Raw genomic sequence first — 24,828 nt, 5'->3', positions numbered from 1 at the left:
ATTATAAAACCCCAACAAAGTAAATATAGTAGAAGGTATCATTATCTTAATTTGGAAACTTCAAAGGTGAAGAAATAACAACACAAAACCCATGCAGATTTAAAAAATCAAATTTACAGACCTCACAGCGGAAAGGCTTGTATCCACAGGTATAGCTTTCGCCTCTGGCTAAACGAGGATGAGGCTGCACTGTGCGGCAGTACACGCATGACCCTCCCGACTCCGGATGTTTCTCCTTCATGTGAGCATCCAACGTCTGCTGGTACTTGTAGTGCCAGTTACACTTGGGACACTTCAACGTCTTGCAGGAGTTGCGTGAATGCATCATTGTCATATGCCCTCCCAGCGACCTCGATGATCCCAAAACTGTGTCACATTTGGGGCACTCCACACCGCTACCTGGGGAGCCTTCACCCGGACAAGGGGTGCCAGGTGTCCCCGGAGTTCCAGGAGTGCTGGCATTTCCTGCGTGTTGATGTAGTGGTCCAGGACTCTCGTCATCTCGACGCACCATCATCATGTCCAGTGGGTGGGAGGACGGTGAGGATCGATCCCGCCCTGTCAGTGCTTCACTGGTTGAGTCGTTGCTGCTATCCCGCTCTCTAGCAGCTGCCAGAGCAGTGGACAGATGGCTCTTATCCATCTCCAGCTTCTCACACACAGGCATAGAGGAAAAGGAGGTGGATGCAGGCCCTTTGCTGTCACTGTTAAACTTAAGCACACTGTTGGAAAGAGGGGAAATACTTTGGTTTAAGAGAGGGAAATCTTTGCTACTGGTGCTGCCGGCCTGTTGGCCTGTCATTGCCACAGTTATAGCATGTTCCTCTTCCTCATCTGCCTCCATCTCTACTCCAACACTATTGGAGTAAGCGTCATCATCCTGCTCTGGACTGTCTCCTCCCACTGAACTGGGCTCCTGCTTGATGTGTGCGAACTGGCTCAGGTCTGGCCCATTGGGTTGCAAAGTGCATGTGTCCCTAACGTGGCCCTTGCAGTCACTATCAGAGTTCCTGCATTCCATGTTGCCACCAGTGGCAGCAGCAGCAGAACTCCCGCTGGGGGTTCTGTGGGCACCAGCCCCTCCCCCGAGGTTTGGGTTGGTCTCAGCCTTTGGCATGGTTTGGGTTCTGGGGGTTTGGTCATTGGGAGAGCTGCTGGCACTGCCCTTCAGGAAGGCAAAACCTGCCTGAAGGGAATCAGCATTCTCACCACTATTGTGGAATGTATTCCACAAACCACGGAGCCCCGTGTCTGGCCCGAGAAAGTTGGCAGGTGTGGGAAAGAAGGGTAGCCCAGAGTTGGGGGTTTTTTTTGGTTCCAGAAAGCTTATAAGAGGTTCTTTGTCCTTGCCGATGCCCTGGATGATGGCGGAGACATGCTTGTTACTCAGCAGCTTCTGCTCCGGATCATTCAGGGTCATACGGTGGTCATGGATAGCATGTGTCACGAAAGAACGGCTGTAGCCAAAAGACAGCCTGCACAGGAAACACATTAGCACAGGCTTCAGCCGCCCATCAGCCACACAGCCCTCAAACTGGGACAAGTCCACATTGTTGGGGACATCTTTGGACACACAGGAGTTTTTGGCTGCACCATCCGCCTTCAGATAGTCTTTATCAGTCTTGTGGCGGAGGTCATAGACACGGAAACTGTGCAACACAGGACCAGCACCCATCAGCCCTCCAGCTGAGGTATTTTGGAAGGAGGGGTGGTCGGTCACTAAGGATTTATTTCCCAAGGATGAGGCGATGTGGAAGGTGTTGATGATCTGGGGGTAGAAGGACATGGGTGCAGCGGGCTGGTCCAACCGCTCCCCCCCTTGGCTCAGGCCACTCTGGCCACTGCTGACCTGGGCATTGGGGAAGTTCTGGGAGGACAGCAGGCCCCTGAAGTGGAGAGACCCAGAGAGCCCCCCCTGGTTGCCACACTGCTCTTTGGAGTCCTCAAGGATGAAGGCAGAGCCATCGGGCTGGTAGATGATCTCGCTGCACATGTTCTCCACATCACTGTCCTCTTCAATCTCCATTTCACTGTTCATTTCTCCCACCTCTGCAGCACCCGACTCTTGCTCTCCTTCATCTTCACTCTCCTCTCCTACCATCCCTTCATTGTCCCCACCTTCCTCGTGACCTCCAGTGGTATGCATGCGGGCATTGGGGCAGTGGTGCTCCATGTATTTTTGTAAACTGGAGAAAGAACTAGAACATTCGTTGCAAGGGATCTCCTTTGCCGGTGCCACAGGGGCAGAACAGTCCGAACCCAAAGCTGCTCCTCCTACTACTCCTGGTAAAGTCCCAGTAACACTCCCTTTGTTACTGGTAGTAAAGCTTTCTCTCCGACCCTGCTCAGCGACAGGTTTGGTGGTTGCACTGACAGTGGTTGGGGTAGCAGTGGACCCCAGTGGGCTCACAGTGGGCTCTCCAAGGCCATTCTCCGGCTCTCCAATGGTGGCAGGCAACAATTGGTTGTTGTTGACGTTGTTGCTTTTGGCGACATTGTTCTCCATGGCGACGATGGAGTTGTCCTCAGCAGCAGCGTCCAGCCTCTGGCCACCATGTTCCTGTTGCCGTGATGGCACCATAGGGGGAGAGTCACAAGTTGCCATGATGACCACTACATGGGGATCTCATCTCATCCAACCTAACAGGGACCTGAGGTGTAGAGAAACAAAAACAATGTATTAAATGTTTAAGTAAAGAGAACTACATGTTGGATGATTATAAAACCTGTTTACTTTTATTCGAATTACAAATTGCTCTCAACTCACATTCAACAGATACTGTGTTGTTATAATAAAAAACAGAAAAAAACACATGACCTGGAGGTAGGAAACAGGTGAAAATAGGTAAACACAAATGGCATGGAAGTAGGAAGTTAATGAGAATGAACAAATTGCTTGGTAAACAGTCTTGATCAACACGCAACTGTGCAACACTAGAAGTAGTACAACTACCGTTTTATCCTGTCTGTCAGTGTAAAAGATAACATCAGGCTAGTACTTGGTTTTTCTTTGCATACTAACAAAGAGGTGCAGAAGGTAAGAAGGTATGAATGAAGTAAATAAAAAAAAAACATATGTGGATATTCTAGTACGGTATCTTCCTTTAAGAGGAAAAGTTAACTGGAGTTCAAGGACTCTTCACACACTGGGTAAATCAGTCCTGGCATGTTCTTACCAGTCAGGAGTTGCTAATTAGGCAGCACTTATTAACCTAATAATTCCCCGAATCAAAGAATGAAACTCAGTGTGGACAAGGAGAGTAAGAATCATGTAGGAGCAAGAACTGAAAGATAAACAGTCCAAGCTTCCACGAGGCATGATGTTCGGAATAGCAAGGAGAAGTTATCAATCCTGGGCGGCTGCCGTCTTTCAAACTCCCCCACTACTATAATCTCTTGGCATTTCCAAAACCAGGCTCGAATGCAAAGTCACACACAAGGTCATGCACACAATGTAGAAAGAAAAAAAACGAGTAAAGAAAAAGAAAGAAGGAAGGAAGGAAAGGAATACAATCTTTAAAAGTGGAGCTTCATTTCTACATTACAGAGACTTCTCCCTTGCCTAAATGAAAGTCGAAGGCCAGACCCCTGTTTCTCCATTTGATACAGTACCAGCGCCTTTCAGATGCTTGCGTGTAAATGAGCTGGTATTAAAAAGAAAGCTTTAAAGAGCCATGTTAACCTTTAACCCAACCCACCTGCTGCTTAACTCTCCCTCTCTCTTTTCTAGACTCCCTCTCTCCAACAGCAAAGCTACAAAGCAATTAGAGGATTAATCCGCAGCAATCCAGGACTAAACAATGCCAGTGGAAGGGACTATAAAAGCGTGAGGAATGAAATCAAGCATGTGCGTGAGTATGTTTACGTGTGCATGCATGTGTGCGTGCACACGCGCTATAATCAGGTCTAATCTGACATATCCCATAGATGATTCCATGGAGACTAGTGATAGATTAAAAGAGAAATTATGTTTTCTCTCCCCGTGTCTCACTCAATCTCTGACTCTATTTTTGGAGATTAAAGAAAACATTTACAAGGAGCAGGAAATTGTTTAGTGCTTATCTGTTCAGCATGGGTGAAGCAACGACAACAACAAAAACCAAAAACCCAACCCACCCAACTTTGAGAGCAAACAATCAAATATGTATATTAATTTTAGAGACATCTGCAAAAAATATTTTTTAAAGCAATAAAAATGGTGGCAGAAAAAAAAAGTAAAATAAAGGAAGCTCCCAAACCACCAACCTGCAACATGTTTAGCTTTTTACAGAGCATCATTCACTGTACTCACATAGTACCAGGACATCATACTGGATTTCTACCATGTTGAGCATATAGTATTTATTTTGTCCACCACCTGTCCCTCCTTGCCAAGACGTCTGTCAAACGTGATTGAGGGGAAAGCTGTTCCAAAGCAGCCGGTTGGAGAGCTAACGCGACACGTACGATAGGATTTACTACTTGTCAGTGGTGTCATTCCACTTCTTATTTCATCGAGGAGCAACCCCCTTTGAATTGTGGCTCGGACATAAAGCATTGCAGTTTATGAATTATGCATCTCCTAACACTTTAAGTATGGAATTATGTCTTATGGATGAGCTAATGTGTTAAGCACTTGGCACTGACATATCACCCCTAATGCTTCGGGCTTGCAGCTGTTTTGCATGTGTGCTGCAACAATTGTGCTGCCGGCCATTAATTTGCCATCTTTGCTTCTCACCGAAGTCACATATTTTTTACACCCACATCATATAAATTTTATTTTTTTTATATGTCAATTTGTAGAAACGTGCATAAAACAGTAAAAAAAAAAAAGGGGGGGGGGCGGACTTGGAAAACCAAGGAAACACAATTATAAATACAGTGACTATAAATTGCTTGCTTAGTACTAGTATGGTGGGATAAATATAAAAATAAAAATGAAGTTTTTGTCACAGCTTGAGGCAGCCTTTGCTTTTCCATGCATTAACTTCTCCTGTCTTCCTGATCCTCCTCCTGCAATCAGCTCATTCCGGTCACCTGTGCTCCTGTGCTCACCTGCAGCTAATCTGTCATCAGCCCGGACTCTACATATACTCAACTCAGACAACACACCGTCGCCAGATTGTCGGGATTCACGCCGTCATTTCCAGCACTGGATCCTGATCGTGCTTCCTGTGTACCTGCCCTGCCTGTTTTTGATGTCACCTGTTTGCCTGCCTTTCTCCTGATTTGTCTGCTAGTTTGGACTGAATACACCTGGTTTTTGACAATAAAGGCTCCGTTTCTGGATTTCCCCTCTACTGTCGTGCATTTGGGTTCTCGCCTGCTTTTGTCCGTGACGGCTTTATGGTTGCCTTTTTACATGGGGAGTTAAAAGAAGGATCGGATTCCAGATCTTCTGCGAAACGTGTATATGTATATGTCTTACCTCTTGAATTTGCACAGCCTCTCTCAGGAGAGAAGAGTCGCTCTGATTCATTCAGCGTGTGTTAATTTAGCATATAAATAGTGAGGCGGTGAAACGTTTGGTCTTTCAATCAAATAAATGCCTTTGCCTTTCTGACAGGGATGGATCGACAGCTCTTTAAAGGCTAATTAGCAGACATTTTTCTCAGTAATAAATAGATAAAAGTTATCTCGCTCGCCTTTATTTATTTTTTTGCTTCATTCCCCGGGCTTTGCACCTTTCTCAGCAGCAGTGCCCGCCGCGGCTTCTTATAAGACAGATCATGTTACTGCTAGCTAAGGAACCTTCCGTGCTCTCTGCCCCACCGACTGCCTTCGCTCTGCTAACCAACCGGAGTGCTTTCATTTGAAAGAGAGCGACATAGACAAATACACACAGAGAGAGAGAGAGAGAGAGACACAATGAAGCCCAGGTTTTTCCACACGGCAGAAACAGTTCCCCTCTTTTAACAGAAGAACAAAGGAGATGGGCTGAGCTGCTCCAACCACTGCTTTTCACGTGCATGCCCACGGATACAATCTCTCTCACACACAAACACACACACACACACACACACTAAGGTAATTAAAGTGGCAGATCAGATCCAGTGAGAGGCAAATAATGGCCCAGGAATGCCTGTTTTGGACACTGCTAGTTCTGATGGGAGAACGGGGGCTAAGAGAATCCTTGGCCCATTGTTTTTCCTCCCTCCCTCTTTCTCCCTTCCATCTCTACATCTGCTTTTCAGTAGTGCCCCAGGAGACAGAGAGGCATCCGAAAGAGGGGATTTCTCCACTTTTTTTCTTTTTTTTTTCTTCCATTTTTAAAACTTTTCTTCTTTCGCTGCATCGCTTCAAATTTCGATAGACGTTAGCGAGCAGACACGATCACCGCCGAAGATGTTCCTAAATGTGAAGGCGCTGCATGAAAAAGCGAACACGTGGGACCCAAGCTGCGATTGCTGCAGCCTGCATCAACTGCAAGCAGTCATGTTAAAAGCGCTGATAATACACAAAGTGTTATAACAACATGTCCTGATGATGTCATAGTCCCTTCCTGCTTTTGTCCTGTCAGACGACCACGCATTAGTCAGAGATGCAAACCTGCAATTTCAGTGTCACCACACTGTCCACCTTGTTTTCATTGGGATCTGCCGGGTTCAAGTTCTTCGCCATTATTTATCAATCCCATAGTTTTAATGCAATGGCAGACAATGCTTTTAACACTGCTGTGAATATTTATAAGTTCTGTAAACACTGGAATTCATTCAACATGTGCTTCGGGATGCTCATCTGACTATTCAAATGTGTTTTTTTTCTCCCTCTACTTGTCAAACATTTTGGGTGCATATGTACTAATAACTGGAGAAATTAAATCCAGACTGAACTTTTAAGGCGACCCATGCATGAACGCTAACAAAGTCAAACAACAAAGTCGGGAGACAGCATGAGAATACGGCTATGTGTCCATTCCTTGAGGTCTCATGGAAGGTCATCCCTCTCTCAGCATGCGGCCCCTCGGTCTAACACCAAATCTTCTATCAAAATGTCACCAAGCGTTAGCCAAAGACAAAGGCGAAGGGGCGCTGTGACAACCCCTGCATCCATCTCCCACTGTCAGTGCCGTGAATAGGCCTACTCGGCTCTAATTAGACCTGTTTATTTGTTGCCATGCAGAAATGGAGGGCTAAAAAATAAAGTTAATGAATGAGGAGGAGAGTGATCTCCTTCTGCACAATGCAAAGAGCACTGGTGCGTGCGCACAAAAACACGCACACATGCATGCAGCCGCCAAAGACAGCCTAATGCTGTCTGTTTAAAGTCTTTAACGAAAGGACAGAGGGGGGGAATGCAATAAGAATGAGAGGGGGGGAAGGCTTTTGTGTGACCAAATAGTTTTCATCTTCTTTACTTCTTTGCCTCAAAAAGGCTTTCCGTGCAGCCCTTGTGATGTTGCCTGAAGGTGTAATATTAGACGGCAGATGTAGTAGATCTCTCCGATGTCCTCCACACCCTTTTCTGTCCACCCGTCCTCTTGCCTGTGTCTCCCTTGTGAGCAAAGGCCTTCATTATCAAAAGACACCTTATCATTATTGCGAGACGCAGCCCAGACACCTAAAGCAAGCGCCACTCCACTTAGCACAGGACGCTCGCTTGACAAATTAACTACTCCTAGAAAATGCCTTTTAGCAAATCAAAAAATCAAAACGAATCCCTAAGCAATGATCTCTGTCTGGAGAAGATGGCAAAGAAAAGGGTTTCACAAGAGGAGGAAGGGGGGGGATTGGGACAAGGAGGACAAACGCTGGAGATGGAAGTACGGTTTTCCTTTCTAGGAGTAAGGTATGCAGGTTCTGTCCCTCAGGATGATGACAAGTAAATTGGTCTCACTGGCTGCTCAGGTAACATACACTGAACTGCCTTCGGCGCCTTGCCGAAGACGTCACTATTAAGGTACACGCGCACGAAAACAAACAAAAAACCTCAAAAAGATTCAGAGGAAATAAAATAATTGTAAAAAATCCCTCAATCATGCACTTTGTTGACTAAAGAAAAACAAATAATGAGGCCCAGAGCCATGTTTGCCTCCCATCCCCCCCCCCCCCACCCCCCCGCCCCTCAGGGCAAGAATCGTATCACTCAAGCCACAGATGGGTCGCAAAATCTGATTTGGGATCAGATTACACAAGCTCCTATCCTAACTTCAATCAGGACAAGGTTAAAACATCGACCATGTCCACAACCTCACAGACTCTGGGATGCCCTCCTCCATTTAGCCAGAAGTTGTTTTTCATTATGATCATTTCAATGCGCCTCTTAGGACAATGCCACTGATGATGTGCTGTTAGCACAGAGTGGTTAGCGGTTTAAAGACGGCTTTGACTGGGTTTATCATTGTTTTAACAAATGGACTTTGGGCGTACACAGTCCAGTCTAAATAACCGCCGCGCTTTTGAAGAGGCAACATTTCAAACTTCACCAAAAAGTGAGACATGAAGGGCCGCAGTCACCACTTACAAGCCCTCGCTAAAGATTATTATTCCAGCATCAAAGGCAGAGCTAATCTACATAGCTAATGCTTCCATTTTTTTTCTTCTCCCCCTCCTTGAACTCAAAACAGCCCTGTCTGGGGGGGGGGGGGAGCGAGAGAGAGAGAGATTTTTCTTTTGCCGGCAATCTGGAAACACTCTCTAGTTAATTAGGGTTGATTGGAAATGAACCACACAAACAAAGGGCAGCCTATGCCCTGACCATTATGACTGTGCACGCGTGTGTACACGTGCACGTGGGGATACTATAACAACCTCAGAAGTGCGTGTGTGTGGACGCGCCGCTCTCTTTACTCCCCTGCACCTCTACCCTCAGATTAAGGGAATGCACCGTCAAAGAATGTGTGACGACCTCCTCTGCCACGGAGCGAAACTTCCAGACCCCGACGCCACAAAAGGCAAGAAGGTAATTAAGTTTGAAAGAATAGAAGCTCTGCCACAAACAATGCGCCAGTGTCCATGGGGACGGATTGGAGGGGTTGGGAGGTGATGCTGCGTGTGTGTGTGTGTGTTGGGAGGGGGGGGGGGTTGCAGAAAAGCCATTAACATTCAGTGGCCGGGTGAGAGAGAGGAAGGAGGGCAAAGGGGAATGAGGATGGCATTCTCTCACTCTGCGCTTCTCCCTGCCTTTCTCTATCGCAGCACGACTTGTCTGTTCATTCTTTTTATTTATCTCTCCTTTTCATTCTCTCAATCGGCCACACATCTGGTTTTGACGTCAGCCCCCCCCCCCCCCCCCCCACACACACACACACACTACACTGCAACCGCTCGCCAATGCTCTTTTTGGACCTTTTGCTCTTTCTTGTTGCTCCTGTTTATTCCTGTTTTTTCCAGCTCCACTGCTTTGTTATCCGTTTTCCAAGGCCAAATCCGACACCTTAAATATCCTGACGCTTGGAGACCAAGTCCAACCTGAGAACGGTAAAAACCCAAATGGATCAACATCCGCACACACGCACACACATGCACACACAACATACAAATGCAAAACATACACATGGAACTTTCATCTCCAGTAAAGTGGCTTAACTTAATTTGTAAAGAAGGTAATTCTATTTACAGACTCAAAACACACACACATACATGCACGCACGCACGCACACACACAAAACAAAAAAAAATCACACAAACTGTCCAGCTCCCACGTGATTGGGCCTAAGAAAGAAGTATTCATTGTTCTTGCAAGAGTGTCACTTTTTGCGTGTGCATGTTTGCGTGTGCGTGTGGGTGTGTGTGTGTTTCCGGACAGTGGAAAGATCATGAGACACATTTACGTCAGATGAGCGAATCGGACAAACCACTGCTAATTTCACTGAGGGGTTTCATTGCTTGACAGGCAGGGAGGCAGACGGTGACAACAATAGGTCGGTATGCAAGAGATGGTTGAGCGAAACCAAAACTGTGTGTGTGTGTCGGTGTGTGTCTGCATTACAGTTTGGCGCTTTGTCTCTTTTCAGTTGAGGAATGCAAGTTGCCGACTAATTGAGGTTTTGCAGCGCTGTGTGTTTGTCTCCCTCGCTTTGTCTCTGCGTCTCACCAGAGCTGTGGATTAGAGCTAAAATAATGACTGCTTAATCCTTGATTTGCCTGTGCTAAATAAATATTAATCTCGCCTCCTCATCATGCGCTTGTATCATACAACGTACACAATATGAAAGGGTTTAGATGTTACATAAATCACTGCCTTATCCAATGGATGAAGTAGATACACACACACACACAAACACACCTCCTGTTTGCAATAACATGGCCAGTAGATGGGGGGGGGGGGGGTGCTAGGTGGGATTATTTGCCAGGCAAAACTGATAATCCGCTAAATATAAAGCCTAAAAATAAAATGCACGTTTTCTGTTGGGCCGTGTCGATGCACAAAATGTTTGCGCCATTCCAGCTGGAAAACAACCATCAGTCTTTGGTGCCGCTCTCGTTCTATAACTCGGCTTCTCAAGAGGGCTGATGAGAAAAACACTGCTGGGAACATGAAAAATTAAAGCAACTGTTGCTCTCTCTCTCTCACACACACACACACACATATGCGCACGCACGCACACAGGCTGTGGTAGTACAGCGCAGAAGAGGTTAAGCAAACACTGTCCACGTCAGTCAAGGACAGCACACACTCGGACAGACACAGAGAGCAGTCTCTGACGCAGGCATTTCACATCGACCTGGCAAAAAAAAAAAACGGCCGATTACGCTGTATAAACTACTGTGAGGCGCGATCCTCGGATCCTCTGCTCCTTTTGAGCTGCAGTGCTTGTAAAACAACTTGCACGTATAACTTTAAAAAAAAACTAACATAGAACGCGATGCATCCGTGATCATGAGAAACTCTAAACACAAAGGGATTTTCCGGCGCTGAATCCAGTCTCGTAAGAGCAGCGAGTTCGGCAGATATTCCAGAACCTATCATTAAGCACTCCTAACTAATGTGGCGACTCCTGAAAATAGTTCCATCTGAAGAAGGGAAAAATAAGCGTCACAAATGCCTGATGAAAGATGCCCATTAGTATCGAGTGACCACGGAATATGATGGGACGGTGCGTATTTACTCAATGCCGTGTACACACAAGCAAAGTGTCTGCTGCTAAATGCTGGTTATTAGTTCATTATGGCTTGAACGGGTAGGGAGGGCGATCTATCGTGTGTTCAAGACAACTAATATCTATTTGGTTAAATTTGTGCTTATCTGTCAATTGCAATGTCGAATGACGAGAACAGAAGAGAAGAGAATATTATAAAGACACTTTGCAAATTGTACAGACATTTCTTGGCCACGGCAACCAAACGTTCCAGTTCTTTTCAAGGGGGAACAATAAAGTTTAAAGTTCAAACCCCCACTGTTTTCTAAAGACGGTACGCGGCAGGACCCCGGCCCTGTTATTATCTTCATAAACATAATCATAGGGCAGGTATCCTGGCTGACGCCACAAACTATGTGCCCCGTGCTTAAACATCTCCCAAGCGCTCCTTTGACACGCCACAAAAAGACCATTAATGTCTCCGGCAGTTCGGCAGGGAAAAAAATGTGCGCTCCTTGCAGAGTAAGAGAAAGCGCAAATGAAGACACATTTTTGTATAGAGATGGGAGTATGCATAAGAGGTCCGTGGAAAAGCACAAAATAAAAACACACACGTGCACACATACCTTTTGGCTCTCCGAGCGCTCCGATGCTCGTGACGGGTCTAATTTCTGGACCCGGGGAATTACTAATTAACTTAAGCTTTTGGCTCTCTATTTAATTAGCGAGGTCTCCAAATGAACTTTAGACCAAAAAGCCATTTGCTTTTTAAACAAATCCCTTTTTTTTTTTTCCTGACAGCTGTTGTGAGTTTGCCCTCTTCTCACAGAAACCACAAGAAGCACACAGTTGTTGTTGTTGTTGTTCTTTATGCCAGCATTTGCTCTTTTTCTGCTTACCGGGAAAAGTGACGGAAGGGATTCAGGGGAACGAACAATGGAGTTGAAGAGTGTTTATTTTAATTGAATTTCACTACAAACAAACAACTGTCAGACGTAATTACAATGGTTTTCCATTGTCGCTGCAATATTCCTTCATCAAATAAACACCGTGTCACACAAATCCAAGACAGGCCCTGCTAACAAGGAACCGGGAAGAAATGGGCCCCCATTACCTTACTGTTCCCTGCAGGAAATAACCGCTATTAGATATAATGGCACAATAACATATTAAAAGGCCAACATGTAAGATTAAAAAAAGACTTTCCACTGTGTGCTTACTGCTAAATAAAATGAAATGATGGTCTCCTCCTTGGACTTCTTCTCTGTAGGTGTGTTGCATCACCCGTAATGTGACAACCGGAGGAACGTGGAGGTCATTGACAGGGCAGCTGAAGACCCGAGTCAGCAAATCTCTCACTTTCCATTGCGATCGCTCAAACACACACATGCAATCGCAAATTATTCTAATGGGAATCCACAGCCAAAACGGATATATCCCCTTTTTAATTATTATTATTATTATTATTAATATGAAAGTTACTCCATGCTCCTGTGTTCTTTGCCGTTCCTCCTACAATATTAGAAATAGGCATAAGGAGTATCTCTAATGAGCCAAAGAGAACGCGTGACCGTCCATCACCACATCTTGACACGTGTTTAGGTATTGTGTTAAAAGGACAAGTCCATTCTTTAGCCATTTTTGTGCTCCTCCAAAGCTCCTCCTATATCTGCTCATCTATGCTGGGATGAAACACGACAAAGCTCCCCTCTTTATTTAGTCTAGAGGCAGAGAGCTGATACATCAGTGAAAACCGGCTCTGTTAATACCTACAATTCCATATACAAGGACATTCCTGTGCCGGCTCTGCTCTTCTTCTTTACTGTCACACAAAAAAGGAGGGTTTTTTTCTGTTTTAAAAGCAAATAATTAAAAAAAATTATTCCATAGCTGATGCCAAAGTGGGAAAAAAAGGAGACTGAGGTTGTGAGGGATCGTGTTGGCGGGGGCGGGGGGGGGGGGGGGGGGGGCGAGTTGTGGAGACGCATGCTAGCTTGGTTGTATTAGATCAGACTGAACTCATCGGAAAAGGGGAAAAAAATATTTTGTCTCACTAAAATATCACACTTTCATACGACTTCAAAAATAATAAATAATAGTAATGATAATAACAATAAAAAGTAATAATAATAATAATATTCTTTATCTAATTTGGACTTAATTCCTTGGTAAATTTGTCTCATCGCTCATTACACTGTTTGTTTAAGACCACAAGTCATGCATAATGAATTAGCCACTTATTCCCTGACGAGCCCTGCAAATGGCCTTGATATCCGCATGCTATTGCCTTTAGGAATACAATATGTCAATCATGTTGAATATGAGATTTAGAGGCTAACATGTGCAGACACTGACACACACGCACACACACACACACACACACAAACAATGCGCACCAACTGAAAATGGAGAAAGATTCCTTTTTGAATCCAGAGATCGACCCTATCGCTCCCACACATTGCTCTATTTGTCCTCAGGGTCTATTAGTGAGCAGAAGTCCTGTGACTAGCCTCTCTGCCGCTTTCAATCCCCACCTTTGTCTTTAGCCAATGAGGAACAGAGCGTATCATTTGTCATGAGACGTCTCGCGCTATTGTGGTGTGTCTTTTCTCAAACCTGGAGAAACTTAGTCATTCATCTACTTTTTATTCCCTCTTAGCTCAGCATTTGTCTTTTCAACTTCTCTCTGGATGAGGTAGTTGTGGATTTTCTTATTCTTTTTTTTTTTTTTTTTTACCTCGCTAGCTTTTACAGCAATGAAAAAAGTGTCTGCGCGAAATCGCTAAATTGTGGCATATAACATTTTGTACTGTGCATTATTTTATTGGTAAGTACAAGAGGGGGGGGGGAACCTTTCTCAAACAAAAGGCTGCTGAACGCTTTGTTGGACGTGTAAGATGAAGACCTTGAGGCACTCAAGTGGACCTGAAGGATCCTTTTATACTACCTGCATCAAAGGCTGCAGAGGACAGGCAATGTCACAGCCTGAAAGGTAACTGTAGCTTCAAATCTACAAGAATGAACAGAAATAAATGAGCAGACTTAAACATACAAAGCCATAAAGTAAGACTTCACAAATATCACTGATGGAAGAGCTTCTCTGAGCCTTCACCTGGTCCAATCCCTGCTCTCCCCTCCGCTACCTGACTGCCGTGCTTCAGGGAAGAAAAAAATAATAAGAATAAAAATATGCACATGAGAGATGAGAGAGAGAGAAGGAACATAGAGCATGAAACAGTGACACCAACAGAGATCCAAACAGACAGAAACTCAGTCGGGCAACATGAGAGAAAGAGTGAGGTTTCATTTTTTCACATTTCACATTTTTTTATACCAATCTTGGCCCAGAGGACCTCAGATCAAACAGAAGGGGCCCGCAAGCACACAGACTCAATTGTTCTTTCCCCACCCTATAAAATCCCCCCACTTCCACTTTGAAATGAATAGAATAAACATATTATTCTAAATGAAATACCGGACTCGTAGTTTTTTCCATAGCTAATATCCTGTATGAGATGGCCGGTGCAAAATAGGCAGGAGGGCCTGAGAACGGGATGGAGCACAGAGGGAAGAGGAAAAATTCCCCCTCTTTTCTTTTTTCCCTTAAGAAACGGAGGAGAACTTGGCAAGATGAGACAGAGGGAGAGTCAGACAGACATAGAGAAATGAGAGAGAGAGATGGGGGGGGGGGGGGTAAAAAAATCCTGACTGGCGCAGGACCAACAGAAACAAAAACATTTAGATAACCGCGCTCAATAATGAACGATTTCAATGAAGACAAAAATGACATTTCCTCCAGATAACATGGCCTCTTCCCATAACAGAGCTGAAAGAGCCCTGAAAGCATGTCCCGCTCCACAGTGGTGGGGAGGGGAGGGGTTGTAGTAACTATATTAGTATCCTGTTACTCTGCCAGAGAGAGTACTTCGCTGCTTGGAAGGAAACAGAGGTCGCGCCTCGACCATCTCGGCCTGAGCTGTAACAGGTAGCACGGCTCAAACGATTACCGATCTGCAGCACACACTACAAGGAGCACTCGGGATAACACTCCTCACACGCACACACACACACACGCACACACACACACACGCACACACACACACACACACACGACCAACGATCGCCGCGGCGCACTTGATCCTCACAGGTGGTGCAGGTCACAGCAAGAACACTATCTGCACCTTTCCCATTCGCTAAGCACTCGCTTCCTTTCATGCCAAAGTCTGTCAAGTTGTCGCGAAGGGGAAGAGGCGAGAAAAGAGAAGGCATACGCGCGGAAAGGAGGCAGAGAAAGAGGGAGAGAGAGGGCGTCTTTGTCCTCCTTTTTGCGCAGCTCCAGCACGTTTCCTCCTCGGGTCTGGCCCGCATTAGCATATGAAAGGAAGGGGAAGGCATGCAAAAGGTCAAAGAAAGAGGATCCTGTCCTATGAGGGACAACAACAAAAAACAGGCCACACCGGCCTTTGTGGCGTCCATGTTCTCCACTACCCAACCCTCTCGCATCCCTCCCTCAGCCTTTGGATCATTTCCATACACCAGATGCAATAGCCATGATGACGGTTGGTCATAAATTACTCACAAAGTCGAGTCGGGTCATGTGGAAGTCATGGTGGCAATTTTAAGCTGCGTCACCACCCTTGTTCCCCCTCCCTGTGCTATCAGCAGCACTCACACACACACACACACACACACACACACGCACACAGGCATTCACATAAAACACACCTGCCCTGCAACTCTACAGTTTCGACTACCCAGACGATATCCAACCAAATCCTGAGCAAACGTCTCAATAAAGGAAAAAGGTAAGAACAGGGCCGTTTGGTTTGATCCACGAAAGCCGCTCCCTTCCTTCCGTGTAAATGCTACCTGAGCCACATCCAGCCACGACATAATTGCACACTTCGGTGCTTTAAGGATGCAGTTTAGTGTATACATGGAGGCTTAGGGTTCCTGGAGTTTAGCCGACCCCACGGCTACTCTATTATCATACATATTGTCTGACATCGCAGCTTCCACTCGTTGGCATCGTAAAAAAAAAAAAAAAAAGCCAGCCAAAAACAACAGGCTCGTGTTTCCGGGGTCTCTCCAGCAATCACAGTCCTCTACCGGACACAGACAGAGGAACCGGAGGGGAGCGAGGAAGAGAGAGCGAGAGAGAGAGAGAGGAGAGGGGTAGAGCATTTCATCTCTCTTTCATCTCTGTCACCCAGTCAAGCGTTCAATGCCCCATTCAGCGCCTGCCCAGCATTATGCAAAATAATGCTAATCCCCTTTCCCGTGCTTTCACACTTGTATAAACTGCCGTTCCTGCCTCTGAAAAGCAATTATATCAGTTTACGTTCCTGTCCAAAAAAAAAAAAAAAACCAGGCTTAGCATGCAAGCACGGGTAGCGCCGACCAGGCCCGATCTCGATCCACCTTCGGCTAGCGGGAGGTACAGAAAATTAAATGTTTGTCCACCCTCGCTCTCGCAAAAAATAAAGATTCCCGCTGCGCGGTCGGTGGGAGCTAAGAAGACGTGCTGTAAATAGATATTTAGAAAAATGTCATTACAGTTAGGCGGAAATGTTCAAAGACGAGGACTCCTCGTTCCTGTTATACAGGCCCCAGATTTGACTTGCCAGAAATTCAGTCTTGTAAAACAATGAAAAACAAATTGAGCTACGCGACGACACAGAAGGCCACATGAGGCTGGCGGTGCCCGTCTCACTTCACAGCCGTGTGTTACACATGTAACAACAGTGTAACAACAGTGTAACGCACGACGCACAAGGCACAAAACTCCAACTGCTGCCCTCCCCTCCGCCCACACCGCCGCCACATGCGCGCAACCTTGCCGGCGCATGAGTGCACATGCAAAAGCACACACACACACACACACACACACAGAGAGCAGGCGAGGAAAGGGGGCAGAGCAGTTTTGAATATGCAAATGCTCACACAAGCGGGACACGTGTAAATAGGAGTCATTGTGCACCAGTTTAATCTGGACAGTCTGGCCGCTCTCGCTCTCTCTCTGCTCATCTCATGTTTGGGGGGGGGGGGTGGGAAGAATGCACATCCATCCCGAGTGACGAAAGATCAGGGAACATTAGTCAGCACAATTAGCCAGGTCGTCATGGCGACTAATGAAATTTGGCAAAGCGTCCGGCCAGAGACTTAAATGAGCGAGGTGGCGGCGTGCTCGTACGTGGGGGCCGGCTGGCGGCTGGCTGGTTGCCTTACACACACCCATTATTCTTTCTTTTCTGCCATGGCGGTACAATGGAGTCACTTGTATCTCGGCCGATACCCACCGGCAGTACAAGCACGCCGCCTGACAATTTGCATATGTTAATATAATTAAGTGCTAATTACACTAAAACTCGCATATTCACAAGCACCATCCCCGGGAGCCACAAGGAGCTTGATCTCGTTCCAAGTCTTTAACCCTCCTCTGCCTCTCGCTCGCTTGGTGTGTGTGTGTGTGTGTGTGATAGAGAGAAAGTGTGTGATAGCAGCGGTGCCCCAGGGCTGACAAAGAAAGACCCCCACCCACCCTCCATTTGAGGGTGGGTGGGGGCTGCTGTGGACTTCCTAGCTTTTCCTCCTGACACTCTGACATTACTACTGCAGCCTGTCAACCCGCACACACACACACACACACACAGAGAACAGAAGAATATCACACCTTGATCTCTGGAATACTTTTTGCATCAAAAAAAATGACATGCTTTGAACAGCTGTATAATAAACGCTGCATAAAGCGCTCTCTATGAGCAACTGAAGGGAGAAGTGTGAAAAAGAAAACTTGGCCCATCAGATTCAAATATGAGAGCTTGTGTGTGTGTGTGTGTGTTTGTGCGTGCGCTCTCGCTCGGAAATGTTAAAAAGAAGAATGTTTCACTTTGTAAATCCTCCCACCCGTCATTTGTGCACGGAGAATGCCCGATGCATCCAGTAATGAGTCTCCTCAAAGCTGATGGCCAGAACGATGGCAGTTTAGCCATAGACAAAAAATCTACACGATTCCCCCCAGTGAGTATGCGTGTATGGACGCGAGGGTGTGTGTCGGCCTGCCGTTTTGATAATGGAGGACAGGCGCTTGTGCTTTTCACATCGTAATGGCCGTGAATCGGGGAGGAAGCCAAGCGGTCGTGCTACAATTAGACTTCTTTTGTGCGTCTTCCTCCGTCTCTTTCTCCCTCTCTCTCTTCGTGTTTTCACCCACTGACAATCTCCCCATCGAGGGTGTGTTAAAACAGTCTCCTCTGCTCTGCTGCAAAGGCTGAATGGGGGGGGGGGGGGGGGGGGTTGAGTTGGCGGGGTGGGAGGGGGTGAGTGAGGTGAAAATTCACACTGTGCTGCTGCTGGACATCCACGTACACACACACACACACACACCAGATGGTACAGGAAGGAGGATTAAATAAACACGCATGCACTGAGACACACCTATTGGGAGACAGACTGTCCCTTAATGAATGTCTACGGGGAGTCAAAGGGTACCAAGCTCATTTCGCTGGCTCTCAATGAGATGCAGCATTATGACGAGGGGTAATATAAGCTCCTCCCTTCTCCAATAATCATACACAGGTCATTGTGTCAGAGTGATTCATTTGTCTCCCTCACACACACATAGGGTAGATGTTATTACGCATCTGCCCGATGTGTGTGTGTAAATCTCTCCGGTGGAAGTCGATGCGCTTCAATGCAAAAAAAAAAAAAAAGGCAAAACACGGAGAAGACCGAGAAAGAAAAGGGGAGGAAATACATTGTTACAGCGGCCCGGCGTGGAGCGAGCTGTGCTGTTCGCCCAAGCATGACGGCTGGTAATGCAATTCTGGATGTAGCTGTGTGTGTGTGTGTGTGTCTCTTTGAGGGGGGGGGGAGCTCCAGTTCACTAATACCTGCTACTCGGATTACCACAGCATCTTAAGTATTCAACCGGACTCATATTTTCCTTTTCTGCCGTTTTAGCCAAATTGGCTGTCTTCCCAGCGTAAAGCGCCGATAGAGCCCTCTTTACTGAGGGCCGATGGGGGGGGGGGCATTAACATGCAGCGATAGCCTTGTTGCAAAGCTCCTTTTCTATTTCTTTCGCTCTCCCTCTCCCTCTCTCTTTCTGCAGCAAAGGCTTCTAAATCATCCAGCCTCCTCTATTAGACGGGAGACTTATTGAGGTAGAAACCATAAAAAAATGAAGAAGGGAAATTTAATCCCTGAAATATTGATTTGCACATTAATATCAGATAGGCAGAGGGCAATCCAGCTGGGTGGAAATGACACATTGTCGACCCCTAGGAGAGACCCGAGCCAATCTTCTTGCTGCATGTGTCTTGGGCCCAGGAGTTATAGGACAGACTCGGCCCCTGTCTCCATCTCCCTCTCCCTCTCCCATCTCCTCCTCCTCCCGGTACCTTCGCACACACACCCCGCCCCGCAACCTCCCCTCGATCCGCAGCCTTAATGAAGGCTGCAATGCTGAAAATGCATTAGCTTTTAATAATCAAGAAGCATTTCCAAGCCAACAGCTATTGTCCTCCCAGGGCTGTCTGCCCATCTCCCACGCTTTATGTTTTTTTTTAGTTGTTGTTTTTTTTTTTTATCTTGTCCCTGTTCACCACTACGGGTGAAACGAACATTACAAGCTGCTTAACTAACATGCAGAGAGATACACAACCAGCCTTTGATAGTAGCACTGAGACACAGAAAAACAAAAAACAAGGAGCATGGACTTCTTCAAACACAATTTCTCTCATTTGCGAGACAAGAAAAATAACTGGGATTCTGTTATTATACTGAGACAATGGCATCATTAACTGATGAAATTCACTGCAATTAGACAGGACCATCTCCTCGCGCAGTTTCACTTTTTATTTTATTTTTTTATTGGACTTGTATTTGTGTAATAAAATTGTACATTTTTTTGCAGATGTGAATAAAACTATGAAGAGATGGAAAATCAATTTGTCAAAAAAACACAGCAGTGTTCATAGTGTTACAATCTGAAAATAATATTCATTTGTATTTAATAATAATAATAATAATAATAATAATTTCAATGACAATATTACTAATATCTGATTATTATTGCTGTTATTATTGCAGTGATTGGGGTTCTTAGTTGTTTGAAATTCTACAGAAAACCTCCTAAATTGAATAAAAGATGGTCTCCGGTATAAATACGTACTCGATAATCCAAATAATAAAGCAGAACACTTTTTTTAGGGGGGGGGGGGGTGTAATAAATAAAAAAAATGCGATGATAAATACGTTCTGAGATGCATCTGAAAAAGAGCCGCGTATAAACGGAGTCTGGTAAAAAGGTCGCCGACCCGATGCGGCGTTGGAGCGCATACAGCCTCTCCACGCACACGCACGCACTGTTCTATACCCGGGCTGTGGACTGACTGGCCCCTTGGCCCTGATGTTTTGGGGTGCGATCGATGCCCCCCTCCAACCCCCGACACCCCCCCCCCCCCTCCACTGTCACCGTCGCGTCCCAATCCGAGCCAAGCAAATCTTACCTCCCTTAAAAATCAGCCATAAGGGCGCAAAAACACCTGAGAAAGCTTCGAATCTGCGCTCGATTTGCTCCAAATTAATACGCAACAACACTAATGGACAACTTAAGGAAGATGCTGCAGCCCGCAGAGAGAGAGAGAGAGAGAGAGAGTAGAGATGAAATGATGAACCCTCCGACGAAGATGGAGATGAAACTCTGGATGGATGTCGAAATGTGAAATGTTGTTGTTAATGTAGCAACAATAAGTGTGTGATCTTCGGATTTATCCCGGTCTGGTGCTAAAGACTAACGGGCGACCATCGTGAACCATCGTGGACCATCGTGGAGTGACTCCAAAGCGGCTCGCCGCGTTCTCAGTTTGCCCAACGATCGCTCTCGCTCCCGGGCCACGCAGCCTCCCATGCCTCGCTGAAGTGAGACGGCTTTGAACGCGCAGCGTGGAAAAAGACAGACTTAAGGAAAGGCAGCTTGCTTTTGACGCGGCCACGGCAGCCCGTCGGGGACCGGCGTCCCCGGGACTGTCCACCGATATGCTCCGGAAAGGGAGATCGTATCGGGAGACGTGATCGCGTCGCTCCGCCCGTGAACGCGCTGAAACTCCGCGGGTTGAGAACTGGCTTCGGCGCCGAGGACGCATCTAAATAATGCATCCAAAGGAACCGTCTGATGGTTGGATCCCGATATAAGGGACGGGGCGGCACGAGAGAAACGTCCAACCGGAGCCGTCGGACAAGGGACAAGCTCAAAAGCAGGACATGTCCGAGGAAACGCACTCCTGGACAGACGCGCACCGTGTCTGCCGGACGAGGGACATCCGGTGTCTCTGTCCGCAGCGGAGGTATAAACTTCCCCAAAGCAGGTCTGGACGCGGTGTCCCTCTTGTAAGACCACGGAGCCATGCGTAAAACGCCTCCGAGCCTGTCACTATTGTAGCCAAAGCGCCGATGTCCGCTTTTATTCCGGACTGAAGCCCCCCCAGCACCTGTTATCCACAAAACATCCACCAGCGACACAGACGATCGATGCGCGACCCCTAAACGTAACGCGCACACCTCGAACTACTCAATAAAAGTAAAGGGAGAGGAGGAAAGCCCAAAAAAAGAGAAAGAAACTTACTTTCTTCCCCTCCGTCACCTCCACTCCTCTCTCTGAACGCAGTCACATCCAGCGGCGCGCGTGATTGGACAATCAAAAGGTGGAAAGAGGGGAAAATTACAATAATCCTCCAACTTTATATTGGGAAAAGGGGGTAAAACCACAAATGTCAAGCCTTCGGAGCGCTATCCCTTGTTTTGGTTCCGGTGGCGGTGAAAACGACGCGTCGACGGGCTCGCCTCGCAGTTTCTCTTGTGGACGGGGGTCGGGAACGGAGGAAAGGAAATGAAAATCCGATATGTCTTTATTCCTGCTAATTATTATCGTTTTAGCCCTGTTTAAAAAAAATGGCTGATTAAGTTGAGTGCGCATGTCTTTGTGTGTCTATTTCCCGATATGCACTCTGGGAATGGGTAGAGAGACAGAGAGAGAGAGAGGGGAGAGAGAGAGAGAAAGAGAGCGAGAGAGAGCCCGAGGGAGGGCGCAAAAGAGAGACGGCGAGGGAGGGAGAGAGGAGAGAAGTGTATTAGTGAGTTGATCAACAGTCTCCAGATCGCGCATGACGCGCTCACGCAGCCCTGGCGGCCGCGCAGGTCGGTGGCGCAGAGAAAATCCTTTTGTGCGGTTCTCTCTGAGGGCCAAATCACGCAGAACAATGGACGGGCCGCGTCCTGCGCGCCGGGCTGGACCGAAAATCACTACCGACTGGCTGCCGGTGGTAGAACTCGGTGTGTGTTTATATATATAAAAAAAGAAGTTCTCAGGAACAGAGTATTTCTGTTCTGAAGAACAGTTCCGAGTCAAATGTAAGACGCGAATATTTTTGTATTTATTTTGCTCTGTCAAAGACGCTGATTTGTAAATGACGCGTTCGATTGAGCTGATTGCGCAGCGCACCTATAAAGGTGTGTTGCGTTTTTTTAAAGGTGCACAGAATGAACCGTCTTTGCGGATTCCGGGAAACGCATGCTTCTATACTGGAGCAGTTGTTGTTTTTAATGAGTGAATAAAAACAGAAACACACAAAAAAAACAATGAAAGCACGCAATCATCTCGCGCCGCACATCAAACGGGCCTGAACACGTTACCCTTATTGGTGATTTACAATAAAAAAGTACGAATATACATGCGAGTACTTCACACAGGGACGCAGTTCTGTGGGAATGTCATTTTGTCTTGGAGGGAAATCTGTTGTAAATACGATAACATCAAAGCTATCCCATGTTGGAAAAGCCATCACTGCCCTTTTCGCCCCCCCCCCCCCCCCCCCCCCCCCCCCCCGTTTGGGTTCAGCAGAGCCAAACTGGAAAAGGAAAGACCCAAAACAAGATCACACAAAAACCATCTCTGTTCAAAGCTCTGGCGTTTACATTTAGTGTCTGAACAAAGCGCGTCGCTCCGTTGGCATTATACCCTCGCAATGCAGGACGTTTAATGCCCCCCCCCCCCCCCCCCCCCCCCTGAGGTTTAATAAACATTTACTCAATTGCTTTTAGGCAAAGAGAGAGACTTTCCCACAGTCTCAATCGCGGGGAGAAAATCAAGAGATCTTGTTCGCCATCATGGGGGAAAAAAAAAATCGAAGCTGGGGGTGAAGTGAACTGAGTCGGGGGGGGGGCTCGGGATGTGATGATAAGGCTGCTGCTAGGTCTACTCTGCAGCCACGCTGACCGGACTGCGCCCGTACCGACCGGATCTTCAGATCCGAGCCCGACCCGACCCGAGGCTGTTTATTCTGGGTTTAGAGAGGTCTCTGACAAAGAGGGGGGGGGGGGGGGGGGGGCAGGGGCGTCACTTTTCACCCGGATCAAGGCTCCTGCTACTGCTGCAGCTGCCTGCCTGTCCTCCAGAGGGGGGGGGGGGTATTCTAGCATGTCAGCCTTGGAAGGCGTCGCTCACAGACGGCGAGGAGAACCGGGTCTCACCGCTGCGGCAGCGGACGCGTAAAAAAAGTCCGCCGGGGCTGCGCGTCGGGCTTTCCAAAGCTCCGCGGAGAGGACCTATTTCTCATTTAGGACTTTACACAGCCAAGCGGAGGACTTTCGTTCGTCCGTTTCTATTTCTGTGAAAGGATATATTTATTAATATCCATTCTGTAGGTATTAAATGTGTGCGCGGTGGAACGTGTTTGTGATTTGTTTTTTGGGGGCTTTTTTTAACGAGAAAGGGAGAAAGTACAAAGCGGATCTCTGATATCGGCTCGTGCTTCTCTTAACCTCCTTGTGTTTGTGACCCCCCCCGGTCTCCCTACCTCCTCTCTCCCAGCAGACGATGCTCTTTCTCCGGCGACCCGCTTGACAATGGACCGCGTTAACTAATATTTCGCCCTATTTCCATATCAGCAGCATCCTCAATTAATTATAGATTTATATCTGTAAACTCCGGTCTGGGGTCTGTGTGTGTGTGTGTGCCTGTTTGCTTGTGTGTAAGTGTGTGTGTGTGTGTGTGTGTGTGTGTGTATGCGTGTGTGCGCGTGAGCGTGAGCGTATACGTGTGTGCTAAAACAAATAAATTACAGAGGCAGAAACTCCACAGATTTCTCTACGTGGCATCAACCAAGATGTGAACCAGGAAAACTGAATGTAACTATTTTATTTATAGTGTAACTATTGTAATTTATATGTAAGACACTGGGCATGGATTTTCTAATATATAGCGACATATTAAATATACAACACTTAACATTCAACGTGATCTCATGTCACCCTGGGTAGATCAATAACTTTGAATCGTCTGGAGATATTAAAGGCTTGATGCCATGCAGAGGGACCTGCGTGATTTGGGTCCCTAAAATTCTATCGAAATCATTGATTGATATTTGTTCTAATTATTCTTAAAATCTTTTTTTTTTTCCACCTTGCTAGCGCGTTCTGGGGTTTCTGTTTAAAGGCAGCTGTTTTCTGGACATGCAGACTCCCCCTTGTGTATCCTATCCGTCGGCGCCCTCGTGGGGTTGCATGGCTGACCCCCCCCCCCCCCCCCCCCCCCCCCACTGCCAAATCAGGACACACAAAAATCACGCAAAACCCCGCAGATCGGACCCGTAACCTGCACACAGTGACTCAACAGCCATCTCTCGTCCAGCAAGCACACGTACACGCAGCAAGGCCCACGAAACAGACAATAAGATGATAAAGTGTGACTAAATTAAACCTCGACGCCCATTCCTGGATAATTACGCCTCAAGCCGATTTAAATACGCTTAAAATATTCTTTAATA

The 24,828-nt window shown here is 46.7% G+C and overlaps 1 protein-coding gene across 1 annotated transcript in view; it reads right to left on the bottom strand.

The window, feature by feature from the left end:
- The window catches only part of zfhx4 (zinc finger homeobox 4), a 52,921-nt gene extending 50,292 nt beyond the window's left edge, over positions 1-2,629 (bottom strand). The window contains exon 1 of the mRNA XM_068747794.1: positions 122-2,629. Within this exon, the coding sequence (XP_068603895.1) occupies positions 122-2,605 (2,484 nt within the window). The 5' untranslated portion in view covers positions 2,606-2,629. The remainder of the gene's footprint in view (positions 1-121) is intronic.
- Between the last annotated feature and the right edge of the window lie 22,199 nt (positions 2,630-24,828).

This window comes from Brachionichthys hirsutus, chromosome 14, assembly GCF_040956055.1.
Source record: "Brachionichthys hirsutus isolate HB-005 chromosome 14, CSIRO-AGI_Bhir_v1, whole genome shotgun sequence".
Classification (NCBI taxonomy): Eukaryota; Metazoa; Chordata; class Actinopteri; order Lophiiformes; family Brachionichthyidae; genus Brachionichthys; species Brachionichthys hirsutus.
The sequence above is the reverse complement of the archived record's forward strand: the minus strand, read 5'-3'. Positions and strand labels throughout refer to the sequence as shown.